Below are 19,109 nucleotides of genomic sequence, written 5' to 3'. Positions count from 1 at the left end.
AGGTAATTTTTTAATGGCTTCGGGAGCCCCAGCGCTATAATGGTTCCTCTCTCTTGTCCTTTTGAACTCTCACGTCAGGGACTTTTAACAGCAAAGGTGTTTTTCCCTCTGTTTGCCTAGCTTGCAAAGGGTAATAAGAATCCATTATAATTCACAGGACCTGACTGTCAATTACAAGGCTTTTGACAGTACCAAGTTTCGTTTCGTGGTCAGAATCAAACGCTGTCATTAATTTCACAAGGGAACAGCCATGAATGTTATCACTCTGTGTCCTATTTGCACAGATTCACTGTTAAGGCAAATGTACTTAATTGCCTTAGGGTATCCTGTTATCACTTGGTTATCTTCTGCATACCTTGAGTTCTCCCCTTTTACCAAGCCTCCCTGACTGTCTATTTTCTAGTGTGCAGCAAATGTGCTCTATAATTCAGTATTATATTTTAGTTTAAATGTTTAAAGACAAGTTTTATGGCTATCGACTTTCTTATTCCCTTCTTTTGTTAATTCATGACAACTACTTGGCTTATAACAATTAGTCCATTCAGTCAATTTGTTTTTTCAAATAGGTCAAGTGCCTCCTCTGCTAGGTCATCGTCCAGAGGAACAGAGTCTGAAAGATACTGGATTTCAGCATGGAAGTTTGAGCATGGAGGTAGAGGGTTAGACAAGGGTCAATTAAGCAGACTCTTCTTTGGCTTAGGTGAAAAACAAATGTACAGTCCATTTCACGCATAAGCGGACGACAGTGTATATTCCTAGGATGAGACCAAGGACTATCAGTACAATCCACACGATCCATCCAAACAGCGATCATAGCCAGCAAGTAAACTTCCATTCATATGAATCAGACGACAGTTGGGCAGGTATCTTCCCTGCATCTTGATCCGTTTTGTTGATCACATCTGTGTCGTCCGTAAGATCAGGACATGGTTTAGTAACAAGTTCATCTTTGAGAACACAATCATGGGGAGGATCAGGCAGTTCAAGCAGTTCTTCCTGCAGGAATGTAGGGGGGTTAGTGTTAGAGCAGCATTTAAAGGAGAGAAACGGATTCAGAAGTAATGAAATCTCACAGCGACTGAGACGAACCTTAACGAGGTGTTGAGTATGTTTAGAAATCAGCAAGGATACTGCAGAATGCGAGGTACAGACTTCTACATTTTGATGTAAAGTTATATTAGATGCAGCCACTACCATAGTATGGATGGCAGAGAGAATCTGGGTGCAGGAAGGCATACCTTAGGCAACAGGGTCAAGCTTAGTAGAAAAATAGGCAATAGGGCGCCAAGAGGAGCCATGCTGCTGGGTGAGAACAGCTGAAGCACAGGTGTCAAGGATGGCAACATAAAGATGAAAGTGGCAGTCATACAAACGTCGGCCTAGCATGGGTGCTGAAGAGAGGGTAGTTTTAAGCTCCGTAAAGACTTGTAGTTGTTATGGGGTGAGTTCATACCGTTAAGGCTCACTAATCAACGACGGGGAGATAATTTTTGATCAGAAGGGCACAATTAGGAATCCATTGTCGGCAATAATTGATGAGGTCGAGAAACTACCGTATCTGTTTAGGAGTGGTTGGAGGGGCAATACAAAGAATAGGATCAATACGTTCACGTGTCAAGCACCGATCGAATTCAGAAATGAGAGTACCTAGGAACTTAACTTCTTTCTGATTAGTCTTAACTTTGCTGGGGGGTACAATATAGCCACATTGATGTGGATGGTTGAGAAAGGTAGTGGAGTCAGTGTGATTGGACACTTTGTCAGGGCTAGCGAGGAGGTAATCGCTGTATTGAACTAGGGTAACGTCTCCAGGAAATTCAAATAATTCAAGCTGGGCGTGAAGAGTCTCTGAAAAGGGTGTTGGCGACTGAATAAACCCTTGAGGTAGGCAAGTCCACATATATTGGTGGCCCTTAAAAAAGGTAAAAATGTATTGGGCAATTGGATGCAAAGGAAGACAAAAGAATGCATGTTGGAGGTCAACGATAGTGAAGAGCTTGGCATCAACTGGAACTTGGCTGAGGATAGTAGCAGGAATAGCAACTGGAGGATTATGAGCCTCAATGATTTTATTTACTTCACGAAGGTCGTGAACGACATTCAGGACATCCCTGTTTAGGGATCGGAAAGATAGGTGTATTGACAGAAGAATGGCATGGGACTAGAAGGCCTTGCTGTAGAAATAAAGCAATGACAGGTTGAATGCCAGCTTCACCTTCTGGTTTCAGGGGGTATTGAGATATAGACAGGAGGACAGAAGTAGGTTTGATCAGAACAATGATGGGTGGGACCTTAGCAAGGCCCACTTGTGTTTTAGAGACCACCCAGACTCCATGGTATACTGCGTCCTGCGGGTGATGGTGGGCATAATGATGATGAAGGCTGCCGTGAATTGACTAAGGCTGTGCATAAAATAGGATTGATCCTTGAATGAGCAGCTGAATTTCACGGCAAGTTTGATCAGCATGGTCAAAAAGACTCTGTGTGTCAAAACCTACTTCTTAGGCTTTATGTTCTGGGTTCAAGTGAGTGGTGACACGGGGAAAATGAGAGGGCCAGTTTTCCAGCTATGAAGAGGAACTGACACGAAAAGAACGCCACCAGCTGGTGACCTGATCTCACCAATCACCCAAGTGTGCTGAGTAGTGACCAGTAAGGGATTATAGTGTGTTCAAGCCTGAGATCATAAGCTAAAGTAATGTGGGGGTGAGGGACGTTATGTAAAATAGGATCAAAAACATAAGGATCCAAATCAAATGACCACTATCGAGGAGGCTTTGGTTTGGTATTGATGCATTGAACAAAATGAGGTGGATCCTGAATCCGGATACCATCATCATGACATTGAATCGTAATATTTAGAGGACAGAGGAGATCTCTAGCGAGTAGAGGGATACGTAATCCATCAGTAACAACAAAGCAAAAAGGGAGCGTGACACAAGTTTTCCACACCACTGTCAGAGGGACAGCATATGCATGTTTATTAGAGGAACTATCAAAACACTGCAGGATTTCATCAACGTCCAAGATTTGAAAATCAAAAGCATTAGCAAGATGGACGGGAAGTGATGAAACAGTGGCTTCTGTGTCAAACATAAATTCAATATCATGGCTATTATGGTTAAGAATTAGCATAGGTCCATCCTCTGGGCTAGCGGTAAGTATGGGAAAATTCAAAGCAGGAAGCTGCCCTATATCCGGGAGTCAGTTTTGAAAAGGGTTTTGTGCTGTAAAAGGGCAACCTGCTGAGGTCACTGGGGAGGGAGACCAGGAGATTGTCTGTTGTTTTTACTGCGGTGATGAACCAGGGACTGTTATGGAAAGGGCAGTTCTTGGACCAATGTCCTGGTTCATTGCAATTGAAACAAAGGTGTAGTTGTTGGGGGACTCTAGGGGGTGGGGGAGGCAGTGAAGAGTAATGAGAGGATGTATAGGGGCATCATGGACTGTTGGGGAAGGATACATAGGAGGACCGCAAGGTCCATTGGGATGTTGTGAATACACAGTACCATTTCTACTGTCCTGCCATACTGGACGATAGTATGAGGGTTTCATTTGCAAGCTTGACTGATCTTGCAGACGAAAAGGTCTACTTTGAATCCTGGGTTTAAGTTTAGCCACTGTAGTTTGGGCAAGTTCTGTCTTACTCTTGGGATCCTTTCATTCTCAGAAGTAACAAACCTCTCGGCTGAATTGTGCAACCTCAGCATCTTGCCAGTGGATATTGTGGGTTTTAATAGCTTTCTGTACCTGATCAGGTAAGAGAGTCATACATAGGGCATTAAATTGGGATGATCACCCTTGTAGGTAGTTAGCGTCACCAGAGGAAGCACCATAGCATTCCTTAAAACGGTAAGGAACTCCTCAGCCTCTTCACCTGAGCTAGGTTTACATGTTAAGACTTTACCCACATCAACTACACGATGCACTGCTTGGTGGAGACAGGTAATAATCCAATCTGATAGTTTCTGCCGGGTGCCGCACTACAGGCTCGGTATGATTATTACCTAGTAAAATTTCTCAGTACTCGCCCATTTTTCAGGCAAAAGGCTGCATTCTGAGGTGAAGTAGGTCTTGGGAGGCAGCATTATAAATGGTCTTAGTCCTGTTAATTACATGTATAAGGCAAACATCTGCTATTTTGTACGGTCAGTCAGGGAGGATCCGTCAGATCGATGTTGTATAATGATTCATGATTGAGGAACTGCAGGGATTGGGACTAGGACCCCAGGTATTCACAGTATATGTCAGTGATTTAGATGAGAAAACTAATTGGAATATATCACAAATTGCAGATGACACAAAGCTGGGTGGAAGGGTGAGCTGTGAGGAGGATGCAATGTTATTTGGACAGGCTGAGTGAGTGGGTAAATGTATGGCAGGTGCAGTTTAGTGTGGATCAATGTGAGGTTATTCACTTTGGTAGTAAAAATAGAAAAGCAAATTATTTCAATAACTGTAACCTGGGAGATGGGAATGTTCACCAAGAACTAATCCAAGATGGAGGCTGAGAAAATTTGTGGCTGTAAGAGCTGCTCTTTTTTAGGATATTTTTAGTGTTGGAGGTGATTTCCTTGAATTCCAGGAGCAGCACTTACTGTTTTATATGCTGTTGCATTGTTTTGGAACTTTGGAGTAAAAAAATCAAGTCAACAGCACTTTTAAAAGAGAGAAAGACAGCTTCAGGCAGCGAGCACATGGTCTGAAAGAGAGAGAGAGAGAGAGAGAAAATCCTACACTGCTAGCTGACACAGCAGTGAATCTATGTAGTTACTGCCTTTGTTGTTTGAAATCATGTATCTCTGGACATTGGAGTGCGTCTAGGAAAAATTAACAAACAGCAAAATTCACAACTGGTCTTGGTGGAATCTGTGTGGGAGAGCTCACAGCACAGGAACAGATAAGTGCATAGTTTTTAATGTGTAACCTTGCTGTAAGTCTGCGGTAGTGAATAGAGTGGGTTCTTTCTTGATTATTTGTTTTCAGATTTTAGAAGCTCTCCAGCAGGTCCACAACAGGGAGCGGCCAATCACCTGCTCCAAATGTAGGAAGAAATTCATTGATTCTTCCAGCCTGCAGACGCACCAGTGGGTCCACACTAGATTCAGCCAGCTCACCTCCTGTCAGTGTGGGAAGGGCTTTACCCCCTCCTCCCACCTGTGGAGGCCATTGCAGGGTGATTGAAGGAATGACAGCCGAGTGCCATTATCGACTGGACTATCAACCCAGCTCTGGGGACTCCTGAGTTCGAATCACACTGTGGCAGATGGCAGAATTCGAATTCAGTCAGAAATCTGGAGTTCAGAATCTAATGATGAAACCATATTCTGGGAAAAAAATATCCCATGAGATTCACTCATATCAGAGTCTGTCTGTATCCCAATTTTGAGTCAGACTGGTTCTATTTCCATCGTAGAATTTATAACATATTACATGGATAGACTGTCTGAAGATTGTGCGATTTTTGAGCAAAATAGAACGTACTTGCAATTAAAATCCTGCAATTGCAAATTCACACCATAGACTGATGTGTGTGTCTGTGTATGTGCGTGCTTGGTAAAGTGTGTGAATAATGGAGTATAAGCCTGTGAGAGGGTGTGTGCATGTGTGTGTGTCTGAGTGCGAGCATGAGTATGAGAGTGAGAGAGAGAGAGTGTATCGTGTAGTGGGGTCACCTGTAGTGTGACATGAACCCAATGTCCCAGTTGAGGCCACCCTCATGGGGTTCCAAATTTGGCTATCAGCCTCTGCTCAGCCACCAGAAATGATTAAGCAGTTACACAATACACATTGGAGAGGGCAGGGTGGGCCTTGTCTTTCGATTTGCGGAAGTTGAGACGCTCTGGATGCTGTGATCCAGGGCAAACACAGGCTGGTGGACCTTCGGCTCAGAAAGATGCAGCTGGAAGCCGGGTTGCAGACACGTTGGGGGAAAAGGGGAAAGTTAACTGGACACTTTATTCTGGGAGATGGTCTTTCCTCTACGGACAAAGCCTTCTGACTGGGTCAGTGGACAGGGTCAGGAGGATGTCAGCACAAGTCAGACAGAATGGGTGGCACGGTGGCACAGTGGTTAGCACTGCTGCCTCACAGCACCAGAGATCCGGGTTCAATTCCCACCTCAGGCGACTGACTGTGTGGAGTTTGCACATTCTCCCCGTGTCTGCGTGGGTTTCCTCCGGGTGCTCCGGTTTCCTCCCACAGTCCCAAGATGTGCAGGTCGGGTGTATTAGCCATGCTAAATTGCCCGTAGTGTTAGGTAAGGGGTAGATGTATGGGTGGGTTGCACTTCAGCGGGGCGGTGTGGACTTGTTGGGCCGAAGGGCCTGTTTCCAAACTGTAAGTAATCTAATCTAATAAAGGGGATCTGAGAGAGGTCTGCACGAGTGAGGAGCTAACTGGCTGTGTGGTTGGAGTACGAACAATGTTGGGGTGGGGGCAGTGGTGGTCAGGGAGAGAATAGTGGCAGGGATTGTCACCATTCTCTGCAGTTGGCAGCAGAAGGCCAGGTTGCATCAGTGTCTGCCTGGCGCCAGGATTTGGGAACCGGTGTGCTCAGGGCTGGAGAAATGGAAAAGGGAAGTTGCAGCAGGCGTGGTCTAACAATGTCAGGAGGAGAGAGCCGCTGCTGAAGGCTCATGAGAAGTCAGAAGCTGCAAAGACAAAGCAGAACTTCAAAGCTCTAGGTGGCACGGTGGCTCAGTGGTTAGCACCACTGCCTCACAGTACCACGGACTTGGGTTCAATTCCACTCTCATACAGCTCTCTGTGTGGACTTTGGCATGTTCTCACCTTTGTGTCTGCGTGGGTGAACTCTGGGTGCTCCAGTTTCCTCTGACAGTCTAACCATCTGAGGTTTAGGGTGGATTGGCCATGCTGAAGTGTCCAGGCATCTGCAACCTAGGGTGGGTTCACTATGGGGAACTGCAGGGAAAGTAGGTGGGATGCTGTTTGGAAGGTCAGTCTGAATTTTATGGGCCGAATGGCCCGTATGGATTATATGAATCTACCGTCTATTGAGAAACGACTGCACCCAAGTCTGCTGTGGATGGAGTGGGTTCCAGTTCATGGAACACTGACACCATTCCTGGGTAAGGTGGGATTTGAGCTGTCACTATCCCAGCCCACTGTCCCCATGCATTTTCTCTCTCTCCTTACAGTCTGCACTCACCAAATCTCTCTGCCCAGCCATTCTCTCTCTCTCCCCCTCATTTTCTGCCCCCCATTCTTTGTCCCCAAGTCTTTCTCCTCCCCTCCACCCTCTGTCTCCTATCCATTTTCTCTCACTCTCCCCCTACCCTCTGCTCCCCTATCCATTCTCTCTCTCTCTCTCTCTCTCTCTCTCCCTCTTCCCCCCCACCCTCTGCACCCCTGTTCATTCCCCCCATCTTTTCTCGTACCTCGAACCCTCTTTGATTGCTGTATCAAGCCCTTCTCGGGAAAGAGAGAGAATGGATGGTGATGACTCAACCTGGAAGACAGGGGAGCACAAGAAATGGCTGATCTTTAAAATTGAGAACAGCTGAAATGACATATTCAGAAACATTGTTAATGTCGAAAAGCAGAAAGCTGCAGACATGTTTCTGAAACTTGCATTGAACTAGGCGGGTAGAGTCATACAGCACAGGAACAAACTCTGCAGTCGAGCTTACCCATGCTGACTGGATATCCTAAATTAATCTCGTGACCCATTTGCCAGTATTTGACCCATATCTCTCTCATTGGTTCCAATACATATACCCAACCAGATGCCTTTTAAATGTTATAAAGGTACCAGCTCCCATCACTTCCTCTGGCAGCCCATTGCACACATGTACCACCATCTGTATGAAAAAAATACAAATCTATGCCTTCCTCACTCCCTCGTTTTATCTGTACTGATACCTTCGGGGATCTCTGGACTTGGACAGCAAGGTTCCTTTGTTCCTCAGCACTCTGTAGGGACCTACTATTTATTGATTACTTTCTTCCATTATTACATTTCCCAGAATGCCTGGAGATTAAATTCCATCTCTCTGCCCCATTTACCAGCTGATTGGTATCAAAGTGTAGCCGGAGACCATCCTCCTCACTATCAATACCACCACCTTTCCAGAGTTTACTCCTAAACAGAGGGGAGCAGCACTGTATCCGGCTGAGCAGTGGGAAATGTGTGTGTGTGTTGTGGAGGCTTGGAAACTTTGCAAGCTCCTTTTCCTTCATTTTTTAATCCCACCAAATCCATGTGGTTTGAGTTTTTATAACAGAAAACAGCACAGGGTTTAATTTTAACTTCCCACTGGCTGAAACTTTGTCCTCCCCTCTAAGGTCTGAGAGTAAAACACTTTACTTCCCCTCCCCTCCCTCCATGTGTAACACAGAGTTGTGGGATTGGCACCTGTTGTTATTTTGTGATCTATTCCAAATGAAAGTTTATCTCTGCGCAGGCACAAGTGAACAGCCTGTTTTTGTGCTTTCTGCGAGATCAGGCTAGCAGCTTTTAAATCCTTATGTTAAGCAGCAGAAGCAAACAGTAGATCAGCAATTGTATTTTGAGAGTGGTAATTCTAACCCTGGTAATCCCGTTGGGTCAACAGAGAGAGAGGGAGAGCATGTCACATCTAAAGTGCATACAGAAGAGTTGTTACACTTGTTCAGTCAGTTGAGTTGGTTCTGCCCTCAGATGTGACTGGATGTTGCTTTTCATGGATCATAATTAAACTACAACGGAACACATTAAATTCAAGGAATTCAATTGAAAGGGCAGTTTGAGTGAATAAATGGAAAACTGCTTAAAGATTGGCTCCAGGTCTTTTACTTCACCAATTAGAAGTTGTTGGTTTGACAGCTCTCCTAATCATAGAATCCCTACAGTGTGGGAGCAGGCCATTTGGCCCATCGAGTCAACACTGACCCTCCAAACAGCAGCCCATCCAGACTAACAAAAATGTGCACCACATGTGTGCAGAGAAGGGGATGCTGGGAGTGAGTGGGATGCTTTCACCACCACCATCTCTCTCCAAGACACAAACATCCCCATAGCTCCACCTGTCCATTCCTCCACCACCACAGTGCCTCCGGCCTTACCCCCTGCCAACCACAGTGCCACTGTCCATTCTCCCTGCCACCCACAGCATCCCCTGACCATTCTCCCTGCCACCCACAGCATCCCCTGACCATTCTCCCTGCCACCCACAGCACCCCCATCCATTCTCCCCCGCCATTCATGGCTCCCCCCTCTCCATTCCCCCGTGCCACCCACGGCACCCCTGTCCATTCCCTCGCCACTCCCGGCACACCGTCCATTCTCTCTCTCTCTTTCTTTCTCTCACCCCCACCCTCTGCGCCCCTGTCCAGTCCCCCTTCCCATCTTCTGACTTCCATGCATTTTCTCTCTCCCCCAAATCCTCTGCTCTCCATCCCTCTGTTCCCCCATATATTCTCTTTCTCCACCCACGTTCTGCCCTCTGTCCATTCTCCTGCCATCCACTGACTCCCATCTATTCTCTCTCCCCTCACACTCTGCACTCCACTCTTTCTCTACCCCACAATGCTCTGTACCCCATTCTCTCTTGCCCCCTCCACTATTTACTGCTGCCCTATTTTCTCACTTTGCCCCCTACCCTTTGCCCTGCAGGTCTTTCTCTTGCCCCCCCACTAACCTCTGCCCCCCAATCTTTCTCTAGACACCACCCTCTGTTCCTGTCCATTTTCTGTTTCTCTACACGCCACCCTCTGCCCTCTCATCCATTCTCTCTCTTTTCTCCCCATCCTTTCTCATGCCTCGAGCCCTCTTTGATCACTGTATCAAGGCCTTTTCAGAAAAGAGAGAGAATAGATGGTGATGACTCAACTGGGAGTCAGGACGGGTGACAAATGGCTGATCTTTAAAATTGAGAATAGCTAAAATGATACATTCAGAAACATCATTAAAGTCTGAAAGCATGTTCAATTTTTAAGAGCTGCTGTATTCTTCTGAAACTTGCATTGAAATAGGCGCAGTTAGGCCACAGCTCAGGACAGGCTGTAAGGGGTGAATGACCTATTCTTAGTCTCATGAAATTGGTTCTGACTATGTCAAAATAGAGTTATAGATTTGTATAGCACAGAAACAAATTAAATTAATCTAGTGACCCATTTGCCAGCATTTGGCCCATTTCCCTCTGAATCTTTCCTATTCATAGCCCTATGAGAATGCATTTTAAATATTGTAACTGTACCAGCCTCCACCACTTCATTGCATACACATACCACCCTTTGTACAAAAAGGTTGGCCTTTAAGATCCTCAGAAATCTTTCCCCTCTCATCCTCAACCTATGCCCTCCAGTTCTGGGCTCCCCTCCCCCCAAACATGCGGAAAAGACATACAAAAGTTGATCAGCCAGACAAAATGCAAAAGCAATAAAATGTCGAACCACGGGGGAACAAAATTGTTGCCCCATCTTTGTTTTCCTATTTGCATTTGGACACTTAAAATCTGTCCGTAAAACTAGCATCCCCACAAGAGTATATTGCCAATATTTGCTGGTGTCAGCAACGCAGTGCGCATGCTCATCGCTGCCCAAACGAAAGGCGCGCGACCTGTTTTTGATGGACCAATCGGAAGCCCTGGAGGACCAGAAGGAGATTGGTCTTCCTGCCAATCAGAGCCACCGCATTGTCTGAATGCGGAAGTTGGACCACGAGCCTCTGAAGCTGCTGCTCGCGCTCCTCTCTTTGGAATGTAGATTGAGCTTCACCCCAGACTATAACTTCCTTTGTCCGTCCAACATCTGTGAGTATGGTAGTCCCTTTTCTCACCCACTTTTTCCATTTCACTTTTTTTCATTCTGGGGTTCGGTTGTTGGCTTGCAGCAACTGAAAGGAAAAGGAGTGAATCCAGGCAGAGACATACTCTGGAAAAATTGGTCCAGGTCTGTGTCTCAATTGGCAAAATACATCGGCAGGAGACTCAAGAACACACTAAGCCAGGCAGCATAAGGGGGTGGACAAGGCGATGTTTTGGGTGTAAACCTTCTTCGTGGCGGAGTGGGTGGTGGGGGAGAGTGTAGGGGGAACTGTAGATGGGATATTAAAATGGGTGGTGACTGGGAGGACCAGTCAGTCTCTGCGGACCCGGCTGCGATGTTCGGCGAACCGTTCCTCAAGTTTACTCTTGATCTCCCCGATGTAGAGAAGTCCACAGTTGACAAACACATGGCAAATACAGTACCACAATGTGAAGTTATAGCATTTGCTGCCAAAAAAGAAAGCAGAAAGGAGGTGCATTATTTAAATGGTGATATATTGGGATGTGGATAAAGTGAGAACTGGAGATCAGAGTCGAAAAATGTGGTGCTGGAAAAACACAGCAGGTCAGACAGCAACGGAGGAGCAGGAGAGTCGCCGTTTTGGGCATGGGTCTTTCATCAGGAATGGGCGTACAAAGGGGCCTCAGCGTCCTCCTACACCAGTCAATGCCAGTTGTCAGACAGGAGCAACAAGCAATCAGCAAGGCAATGGTACATTAGCAAGAAAAATTGAGTTCAGAAGTTAACCAACTACTGGACTTCTGGTACCTCTCCTGTGATTGATTTACAGATATCTCAGCAAGGGGTCCAGCAATCACTTCCCTAGATTCCCACAGAGTTCTAGGGGCACCTGATAAGGTACTAGGTATTTATCCACCTTTGTGTTTCGAGACATCCAGCACCACCACCTCTGTAATATGGACATTTTTCAAGATGTCACCACCTACAGTCTATATCTTCCATAACCTTTTCCACAGTAAATACTGATGCAAAATACTCATTTAGTATCTCCCCCATTTTCTGCGGTTCCACACACAATCCGCCTTGCTGATCTTTGAGGTGCCCCATTCTCTCCCTAGTTACCCTCTTGTCCTTAATGTATTTGTAAAAACCCTTTTGATTCTCCTTCACCCTATTTTCCAAAGCTATCTCATGTCCCCTTTTTGCCCTCCTGATTTCCCTCTTAAGTATACTTGTTTATACTTTGTACCTTTATACTCTTCTAAGAATTCACTCAATCTATCCTGTCTATACCTGACATAAGCTTTCTTCATTTTTTGAATCAAACCCTCAATTTCCCTAGTCATCCAGCATTCCCTACACCTATCAGACTTTCCTTTCACCCCAACAGGAATATACCATCTCTGGTCTCCTCAGAATTAGGCTTCCTCCAATTTAGAACTTCAACTTTTAGATCTGGTCTATCCTTTTGCCCTCCTGATTTCTCTCTTAAGTATACTTGTTTATACTTTGTACCTTTATACTCTTCTAAGAGTATCCTTTTCCATCACTATTTTAAAACCTACAGAATTATGGTTGCTGACCCAAAGTGCTCCCCCACTGATACCTCTGTCACCTGCCCTGCCTTATTTCCCAAGAGTAAGTCAAGTTTTGTACCTTCTCTAGTAGATACATCCACATACTGAATCAGAAATTTTCTTGTACACACTTAAATTCCTCTCCAACGAAATCCTTAAACCTATGGCAGTCCTGGTCTATGTTTGGACAGTTAAATCCCCTACCATAACCATATAAAGGGAAATAAGGGTCTAAAACTGGGCACAATCCTCCAGGTCCGGCCTCAGCAATGCCATGTATAGTTGCAGCAACATTTCCTGACCTTTTGTATTCTATTCCTTTAGCTATCAAAGCCAACATTGCATTCACTTTCTTTCTTATCTACTGTACCTGCATGCTAGTTTTCTGTGACGTATTAATGAGGATACCCAGATCCCTCTGCACCAGAGCACCCCAAAGTCTCTCCCCATTTAGACAGTAGATCACCTTCCTTTTTTTTTTTGACCAAAATGCATGATCTCACACTTATCCACCTTAAACTCCATCTGCCACATTTGGGCCCACTCTCCTCACCTATCTATATCCATTTGTAAGGTTCTTATTTCCTCATTGCAATTTACTGTCCCACCTATTTTTGTGTCATTCACAAATTTGGCAATAGAGCCTTTTATCCCTGTATCCAAGTCACTAATGTGGATTGTAAATAGCTGGGGTCCAAGGACCCAACCCTGTGGCACCTCACTACTTACATCTTGCCATCCAGAAAAAAAGCCATAGATTCGGACTGTCTGTCTTCTGCCGATCAGCTAGTCACGTATTGAAGCTGATAAATTACCCCTAATCCCATATGATCCCACCTGTGAATTAACTTTTTGTGTGGCACTTCAGCAAATGCCTTCTGAAAGGCCACATATATTAAATCTACAGGATCACCATTATCCACTATGCTTGTTACATCTTTGAAGAACTTAGTCAAATCTGATTTTGCCCTTCATAAAACCATGCTGACTCTGATGGATGGAATTTTGACTTTCAAAATGTTCTGATATTGCTTCCTTTATAATTGATTCTAACAACAGGTGTTAAACTAACTGGTCTGCAATTTCCCACATATTGCCTCCCTCTCTTTTTGAATACAGGTGTTACATTAGCATTTTTCAAATCCACTGGAACCATAAGACCATAGGATATAGGAGTAGAAATGAGGCCATTCAGCCCATCGAGTCTGCTCCACCATGGTTGACTGGTTTCTCAACCCCATTCTCCCACTTTCTCCCCATAACCTTTGATCACCTTGACAATCAACAACCTACCTATCTCAGTCTTAAATAAACTCAATGAATCTTTCTCACGTCTAGAGAACTTTGGAATATTATAACTAATGAATCCACCATCTCCACCGCACTTCCCTAATGTATTTTTAAGAAGCTATGAACCTAGACTCCAAGGTCTCTTTGTTAAGCAATACTCCCAAAGACGTTATCATTATGTGTTGAAGTCCTGCTAAGATCAGCCTAAATTGGACAACTGCATGATGCATCTCGGGCCATAGTCTGAGGTGTGGATTACCAGGTGCTGGGGATTTGTAAACTTTTAATCCCATCAATTTCTCCAACACCACTTCCCTACGACTACTCAGTTCCTTCAGTTCTGCTCTCAATGGACCATGTGTTCCCCAACATTTTGGGGACGTTATTTGTGCCCTCCTTTTGTGATTATATCAGCAACATATGTGGTTAATTGGTCCGCCATCTTTGTTCCACATGAGAACTTTGCCTGTTTCTAATTGTAATTGTTTTCACCAATCCTTTTTTCCCTCTTCACATACCCCATTTTCCCCTTTTAATCAATCCTTTTGTTGAAACCTGAACTGCTCCCAGTCTTCAGACGAGCTGCTTTTTTTTTTAGCTAATTTGTATGCCACTTCTTTGGATCCAGTCCTGTCCATAATATCCCTTGTTAGCGGTGGCTGGGCCACCTTTTGTTTTATTTTTCAGACAGGATGGAACAACTATTGCAGTTGCTCCAGGTGCTATCTAAATGTTTGTCATTTCTTTCAATAATGTGCCCTCGTTTGTTGCAGCCTGTTTGTGCCTGTAATTTCCTTGCTTTAGATTTAAGTCCCCAGTCTCAGTATCAACTCTGTTGCTCTCCATCGTAATGGAAAGTTCTCACTCAGTTCTTCACTCTTCCGCAAGGGACCTCTCACAGCTACATTGCCAATTATTCCCTTCTCATGAAGGAATTAACATTTTGGAATTTAATTGCCATTGGCCAACAGAACCATTGCAATTTTTGGGAGATTGTGTGCAATTCGGGTCTCCCTCCTATTGGAAAGATGTTGTGAAGCTGGAAAGGGTTCAGAAAAGATTTACAATGATGTAGCCAGGGGGTTTGAGTGATAGCGAGAGGCCAAACAGACTGGGTCTATTTCCCCTTGCGTGCCGGAGGCTGAGAGGTGACCTTATAGACGTTTATAAAATCATGAGAGGCATGGATAGGGTAAATAGACAAGGCCTTTTCCTTGGGATGGGAGAGTTCAGAGCTAGAGGGTAACAGGTTCAGGGTGAGAGCTGTGGGATGGGGGTGCAGATTTAAAAGGGACCTCGGGCATCTTTTTTATTCAGAGGGTGGTGCTTGCAACGAATGAGCTACCAGAGAAAGTGGTGGAGGCTGGTACAATTACAGCATTTAAAAGGCCTCTGGATGGGTATATGAATTGGAAGGGTACAGAGGAATAGAAGCCAGGTGCCAGCAAACGGGGCGATATTAATTTGGGATATCTGGTTGGCATGGACAAGTTGGACTGAGAGTTTCTGTGCTGTATATCTCTGACTCTGGCTATCCACTAGACATTTGCCATGTCTGTATGTTCAGTCTCTCTCTGGTGTCGGTGTCAAAGCCTTAATATCTCATTCCACTCCCACTTCCCGGGATGTTAACCATTTCATGTCTGTTTTTTTCTCAAGAAGCTGGATTGCAAGTTCAACCTGAATTTACACTTGTTTTACTCCCCAGAATCAGACCTGCTCACTCTCGGCAATATCCCAATGTTGTTGTGAAAGATATTAACTTTCAGGTGGAGTTATCCAAAATTCAGTGATGTCAGTCCTGACATTTTTGCTTTTCTGCCCCTGTAAGATACTGAATCAGCACCTTCAGGAGAATTAGTTAGAGCAGAGTGAGAACAGAGGGGGAGAGAGAGTGGGATGGTGCTTTCAAATTTATGAAATAACAAAAGAAAAGAATGTTCAACGGCAAGTAAAATTCCTTGTTCTGAATTTCTACCCTGGACTAACAGTGACGACTTTTGTAATCTCTTTTAACAGAGTATTTGAAGATCTGAAGATGGAAGTTTCAATATCAGCAGATGAAGGGCTTATGCCCGAAACAGACTTTGCTGCTCCTCAGATGCTGCCTGACCTGCTGTGTTTTGCCAGTGCCGCACTTTCCGACTCTGACTATCCAGTGTCTTCAATCCTCACTTTGATGTCAATGTCTGACAGTCATTCAATCCATTGAGACCGCAACAATTTTCAACTATGGATCTATGAGAATGAGCAAAGCTTTGGTTCCTGCATGCGTGCGTTTTCAGTATCAATGGGACTGAATGAGAGACCTTACTGTTGCAGCGCACTGAGTGTGCAGCCTGAAACAGATATACGGGCCTGGAAAGAGGAACTCACAGCAGGAAGGGCCTGTACACAACTTTGTGTGCAGCTGAAGCTTTAACCATGAAGAAACCTAATGAATCCTGTCCTGTGGAGAAACCGTGGAAGTGTGGCAACTGCGGAAAAGGCTTTTGTTTCCTGTCTGTGTTGGAGACTCATCGGCGCAGTCACACCGGGGAGAGACCGTTCTCCTGCCCTGAGTGTGAGAAGGGCTTCGTCAATTCCTCCAACCTACTGACTCACCAGCGGGTCCACACGGGGGAGAGGCCGTTCACCTGCCCCGAGTGCAGAAAGGGCTTTACCCAGGTCTCTGCCCTGCTGAGGCACCAGTGGGTCCACACGGGAGAGGCCCTACAGTTGCCCCATGTGTAGGAAGGGCTTTATCTGGGCTTCCAACCTACTGACCCACCAGCGGGTCCACACTGGGGAGAAGCCTTTCAGCTGCCCCGAGTGTGGGAAGGCCTTCAACGATTCCTCTGCCCTTCAGACCCACAAGTGGGTCCACACACAGGAGAGGCCTTTCCCCTGCACAGAGTGCGGCAAGATCTTCAGCAATTCCTCCTCCCTGCTGAAGCACCAGCGGGTCCACACAGGGGAGAGGCCCTTCAGCTGCCCTGAGTGTGGGAAGGGCTTTACCCAGGCGTCGGTCCTGCTGATCCACCAGCGGATCCACATAGGTGAGAAGCCTTTCTGCTGCCCTGAGTGTGGGAAGGGATTCACTCAGATGGGCAACTTGCGCACGCACCAGCGGGTCCACACGGGGGAGAAGCCCTTCATCTGTCCCAAGTGTGGGAAGGCCTTCAGCGATTCCTCCACCCTACTGAAACACCAGCGGGTCCACACGGGGGAGAGGCCCTTCAGCTGTCCCGAATGTGGGAAGGCGTTTAGCAATTCCTCTGACCTGCTGAAGCACCAGCGTGTCCACACGGGGGAGAGGCCATTCCCCTGTCCCGAATGTGGGAAGGCCTTCAGCGATTCCTCCGCCCTGGTGAAGCATCGGCGGGTCCACACGGGGGAGAGGCCCTTCAGCTGTCCCGAATGTGGGAAGGGCTTTACCCGGGCAGCCACCCTGCGGAGGCACCAAGGAGTTCACGTGCCATCGCAGGGGGATTGAAGGAGCGACTGTCGAGTACCATTATGGACTGGGCTACCAACCCAGTTCTGGAACTCCCAGGTTTGAATCCCACCGCAGCAGATGGCGGATTTGGAATTCGGTCAGAAATCTGGAGGTCAGAATTTAACAATGAAACCATCGGGTGGGGTGGGGGGGAAGCCCCATTCTGATTCAGTCACGTCCTTTTTAGGGAAGGAAACTGCTGTTGTGGAAGGATTCACTCAGTCATCGCAGCTGCATCCTTTACCCGGTCTGGCCTACACGTGGCTGCAGACCGACAGCAGTGTGGTTGAGTCCACCTGCTTCGCCCCACTTCTTTCCCTCCCGGCACATGGGCGGGGAGAAACTTACTTGGAGACAAGGTCTGGGTTGAAATCGCTGAGTGAAGCAATACTTCCTCCGGGTTAAGGCTGTACCAAGGATCCAATTACAAAGGGACAAGTCAGTGGTGACCAATAGTAAAGAAAGTGGGGTGGGGGGCTGTGCTTTGACCTTGAGCTGTTAAAAAGCAGCTACTTTTTCAACACCTTTTTGCTGAGGTGATCTGGAGCTGTCACAAAGTTGGGTCACAATAAAGGTAACCTGAACTTACTGCTGGGCTCAGACTTTGAAAGCTTTGAGCTCCAACAGGTTTTTGTTTTAAAGCTGCTCATTTCTTTCAGCCTCCTGCACTAAGTTTCCAATGTCGTGTGTCAGATGGAGCAGTGAATGAGTAGCTGGTATCGTTAGAAATTGTAAATTTTTCAGGAGTGTAGAGTGCGTCATTTCATCGGCATTGTAAAGTTTACTGGCAGCACCAAGGTGTGCGCTGTGTTCGCGAGATATGATGTGGAGATGCCAGCATTGGACTGGGGTGGATAAAGTTAAAAATCACACAACACCAGGTTATAGTCCAACTGGTTTCTTTGGAAGCACTAACTTTCGGAGCGCTGCTCCTTCATCAGGTAGCTGTGGAGCAGGATCATAAGACACATATTTTATTGCAAAAATCACAGTGTCATGCAACTAATAGGATATATTGAACAAACCTAGAGTGCTGTTAAGCCATTCATCTTTTAGAATGGGTTGCAGGTTTTAGTTCGTTAATACGTAAATCCCAGAACTACTTTTAAGTCATAGTCTTGAGATGACTTATGGTTTTTTTTAAAAAAGTGATATCTTAGCTCAGACAATGCATTACAGGTGTGAGCTTCGAGTCTATCAGTATCCCAATCTTGAATCAGACTGGTTCTATTTCCAAAATAGAAATTTATAAGATTCTGTGCTTTTTGAGCAAAATTGAATGTATCTGCAAATATAATTCTGCCAAATTCACCCCATAGCGTTGTGCATATGTGTGCATGAGAGTGTGATTGTGTGCATGTCAGTTTGTGCATGCGAATGTGCGTAAGACTGTGTGAACATTTGGTAGAGTGTGAGTGTGATGGAGTATAAGGCTGAGAGAGTGTTCGAGGGGGTGGGGTGTGTGTATATGTATGTGACTGAGAGAGGGAGCGTGTGTATGAGAGAGGTATGAATAAAAGCGAGCAGTTGCGTTTTGCTAAAACAAGGAAGGGCAGGACTTGTACAGTTAATGGTAGGGCCCTGGGTCATGTTGTAAAACAGAGACATTGGGGGAGTTAGGGTACATAGTTCTTTGAAAGTTGCATCATTGCTAGACAGGGAGGTTAAGAAGGCATTCAGCAGCATTGCCTCCACTGTTCACACCATTGAGTTGGGATATCTTGTTGAGGTACAGAATGTTGGTGAGGCCACTTTCCGGGTACTGAGTACAGCTCTGGGTGACCCTGTAAGAGGAAGAATACTATTAGAGAGGGTTTGGTAAAGATTTACCAGGACTGGAGGGTTTCAGTTGCAAGGAGAGGCTGGGACTTTTTTCATGAGAACACAGGAGGTTGAGGGGTGCGCTCACTGAGATTTATAAAATCATGGAGTGGAGGTAAGGTGAATAGAAAGGGTCTTCTTAGTGTAGGGGAGCTCAAAGGTAGGAGGAATTTTTTTAGGGTGAAAAGAGAGGTGCAAAAGGAACTGGAGAG

At 45.7% G+C, this 19,109-nt stretch overlaps 1 protein-coding gene across 1 annotated transcript in view; it reads left to right on the top strand.

Annotated features, from left to right (window-relative positions):
- LOC148144435 (uncharacterized) overlaps positions 1-19,109 on the top strand; it is a 107,205-nt gene that overhangs the window by 26,741 nt on the left and 61,355 nt on the right. Inside the window, exons 2-3 of the mRNA XM_087975327.1 lie at positions 16,009-16,265; positions 16,336-17,008. Coding sequence (XP_087831453.1) covers positions 16,009-16,265; positions 16,336-17,008 — 930 coding nt within the window. The remainder of the gene's footprint in view (positions 1-16,008; positions 16,266-16,335; positions 17,009-19,109) is intronic.

The sequence above is a fragment of the Chiloscyllium plagiosum genome, unplaced genomic scaffold, assembly GCF_037043375.1.
Source record: "Chiloscyllium plagiosum isolate Xiang-an unplaced genomic scaffold, Cpla_swu_hap1 HiC_scaffold_27, whole genome shotgun sequence".
Taxonomy (NCBI): domain Eukaryota; kingdom Metazoa; phylum Chordata; class Chondrichthyes; order Orectolobiformes; family Hemiscylliidae; genus Chiloscyllium; species Chiloscyllium plagiosum.
The sequence above is the reverse complement of the archived record's forward strand: the minus strand, read 5'-3'. Positions and strand labels throughout refer to the sequence as shown.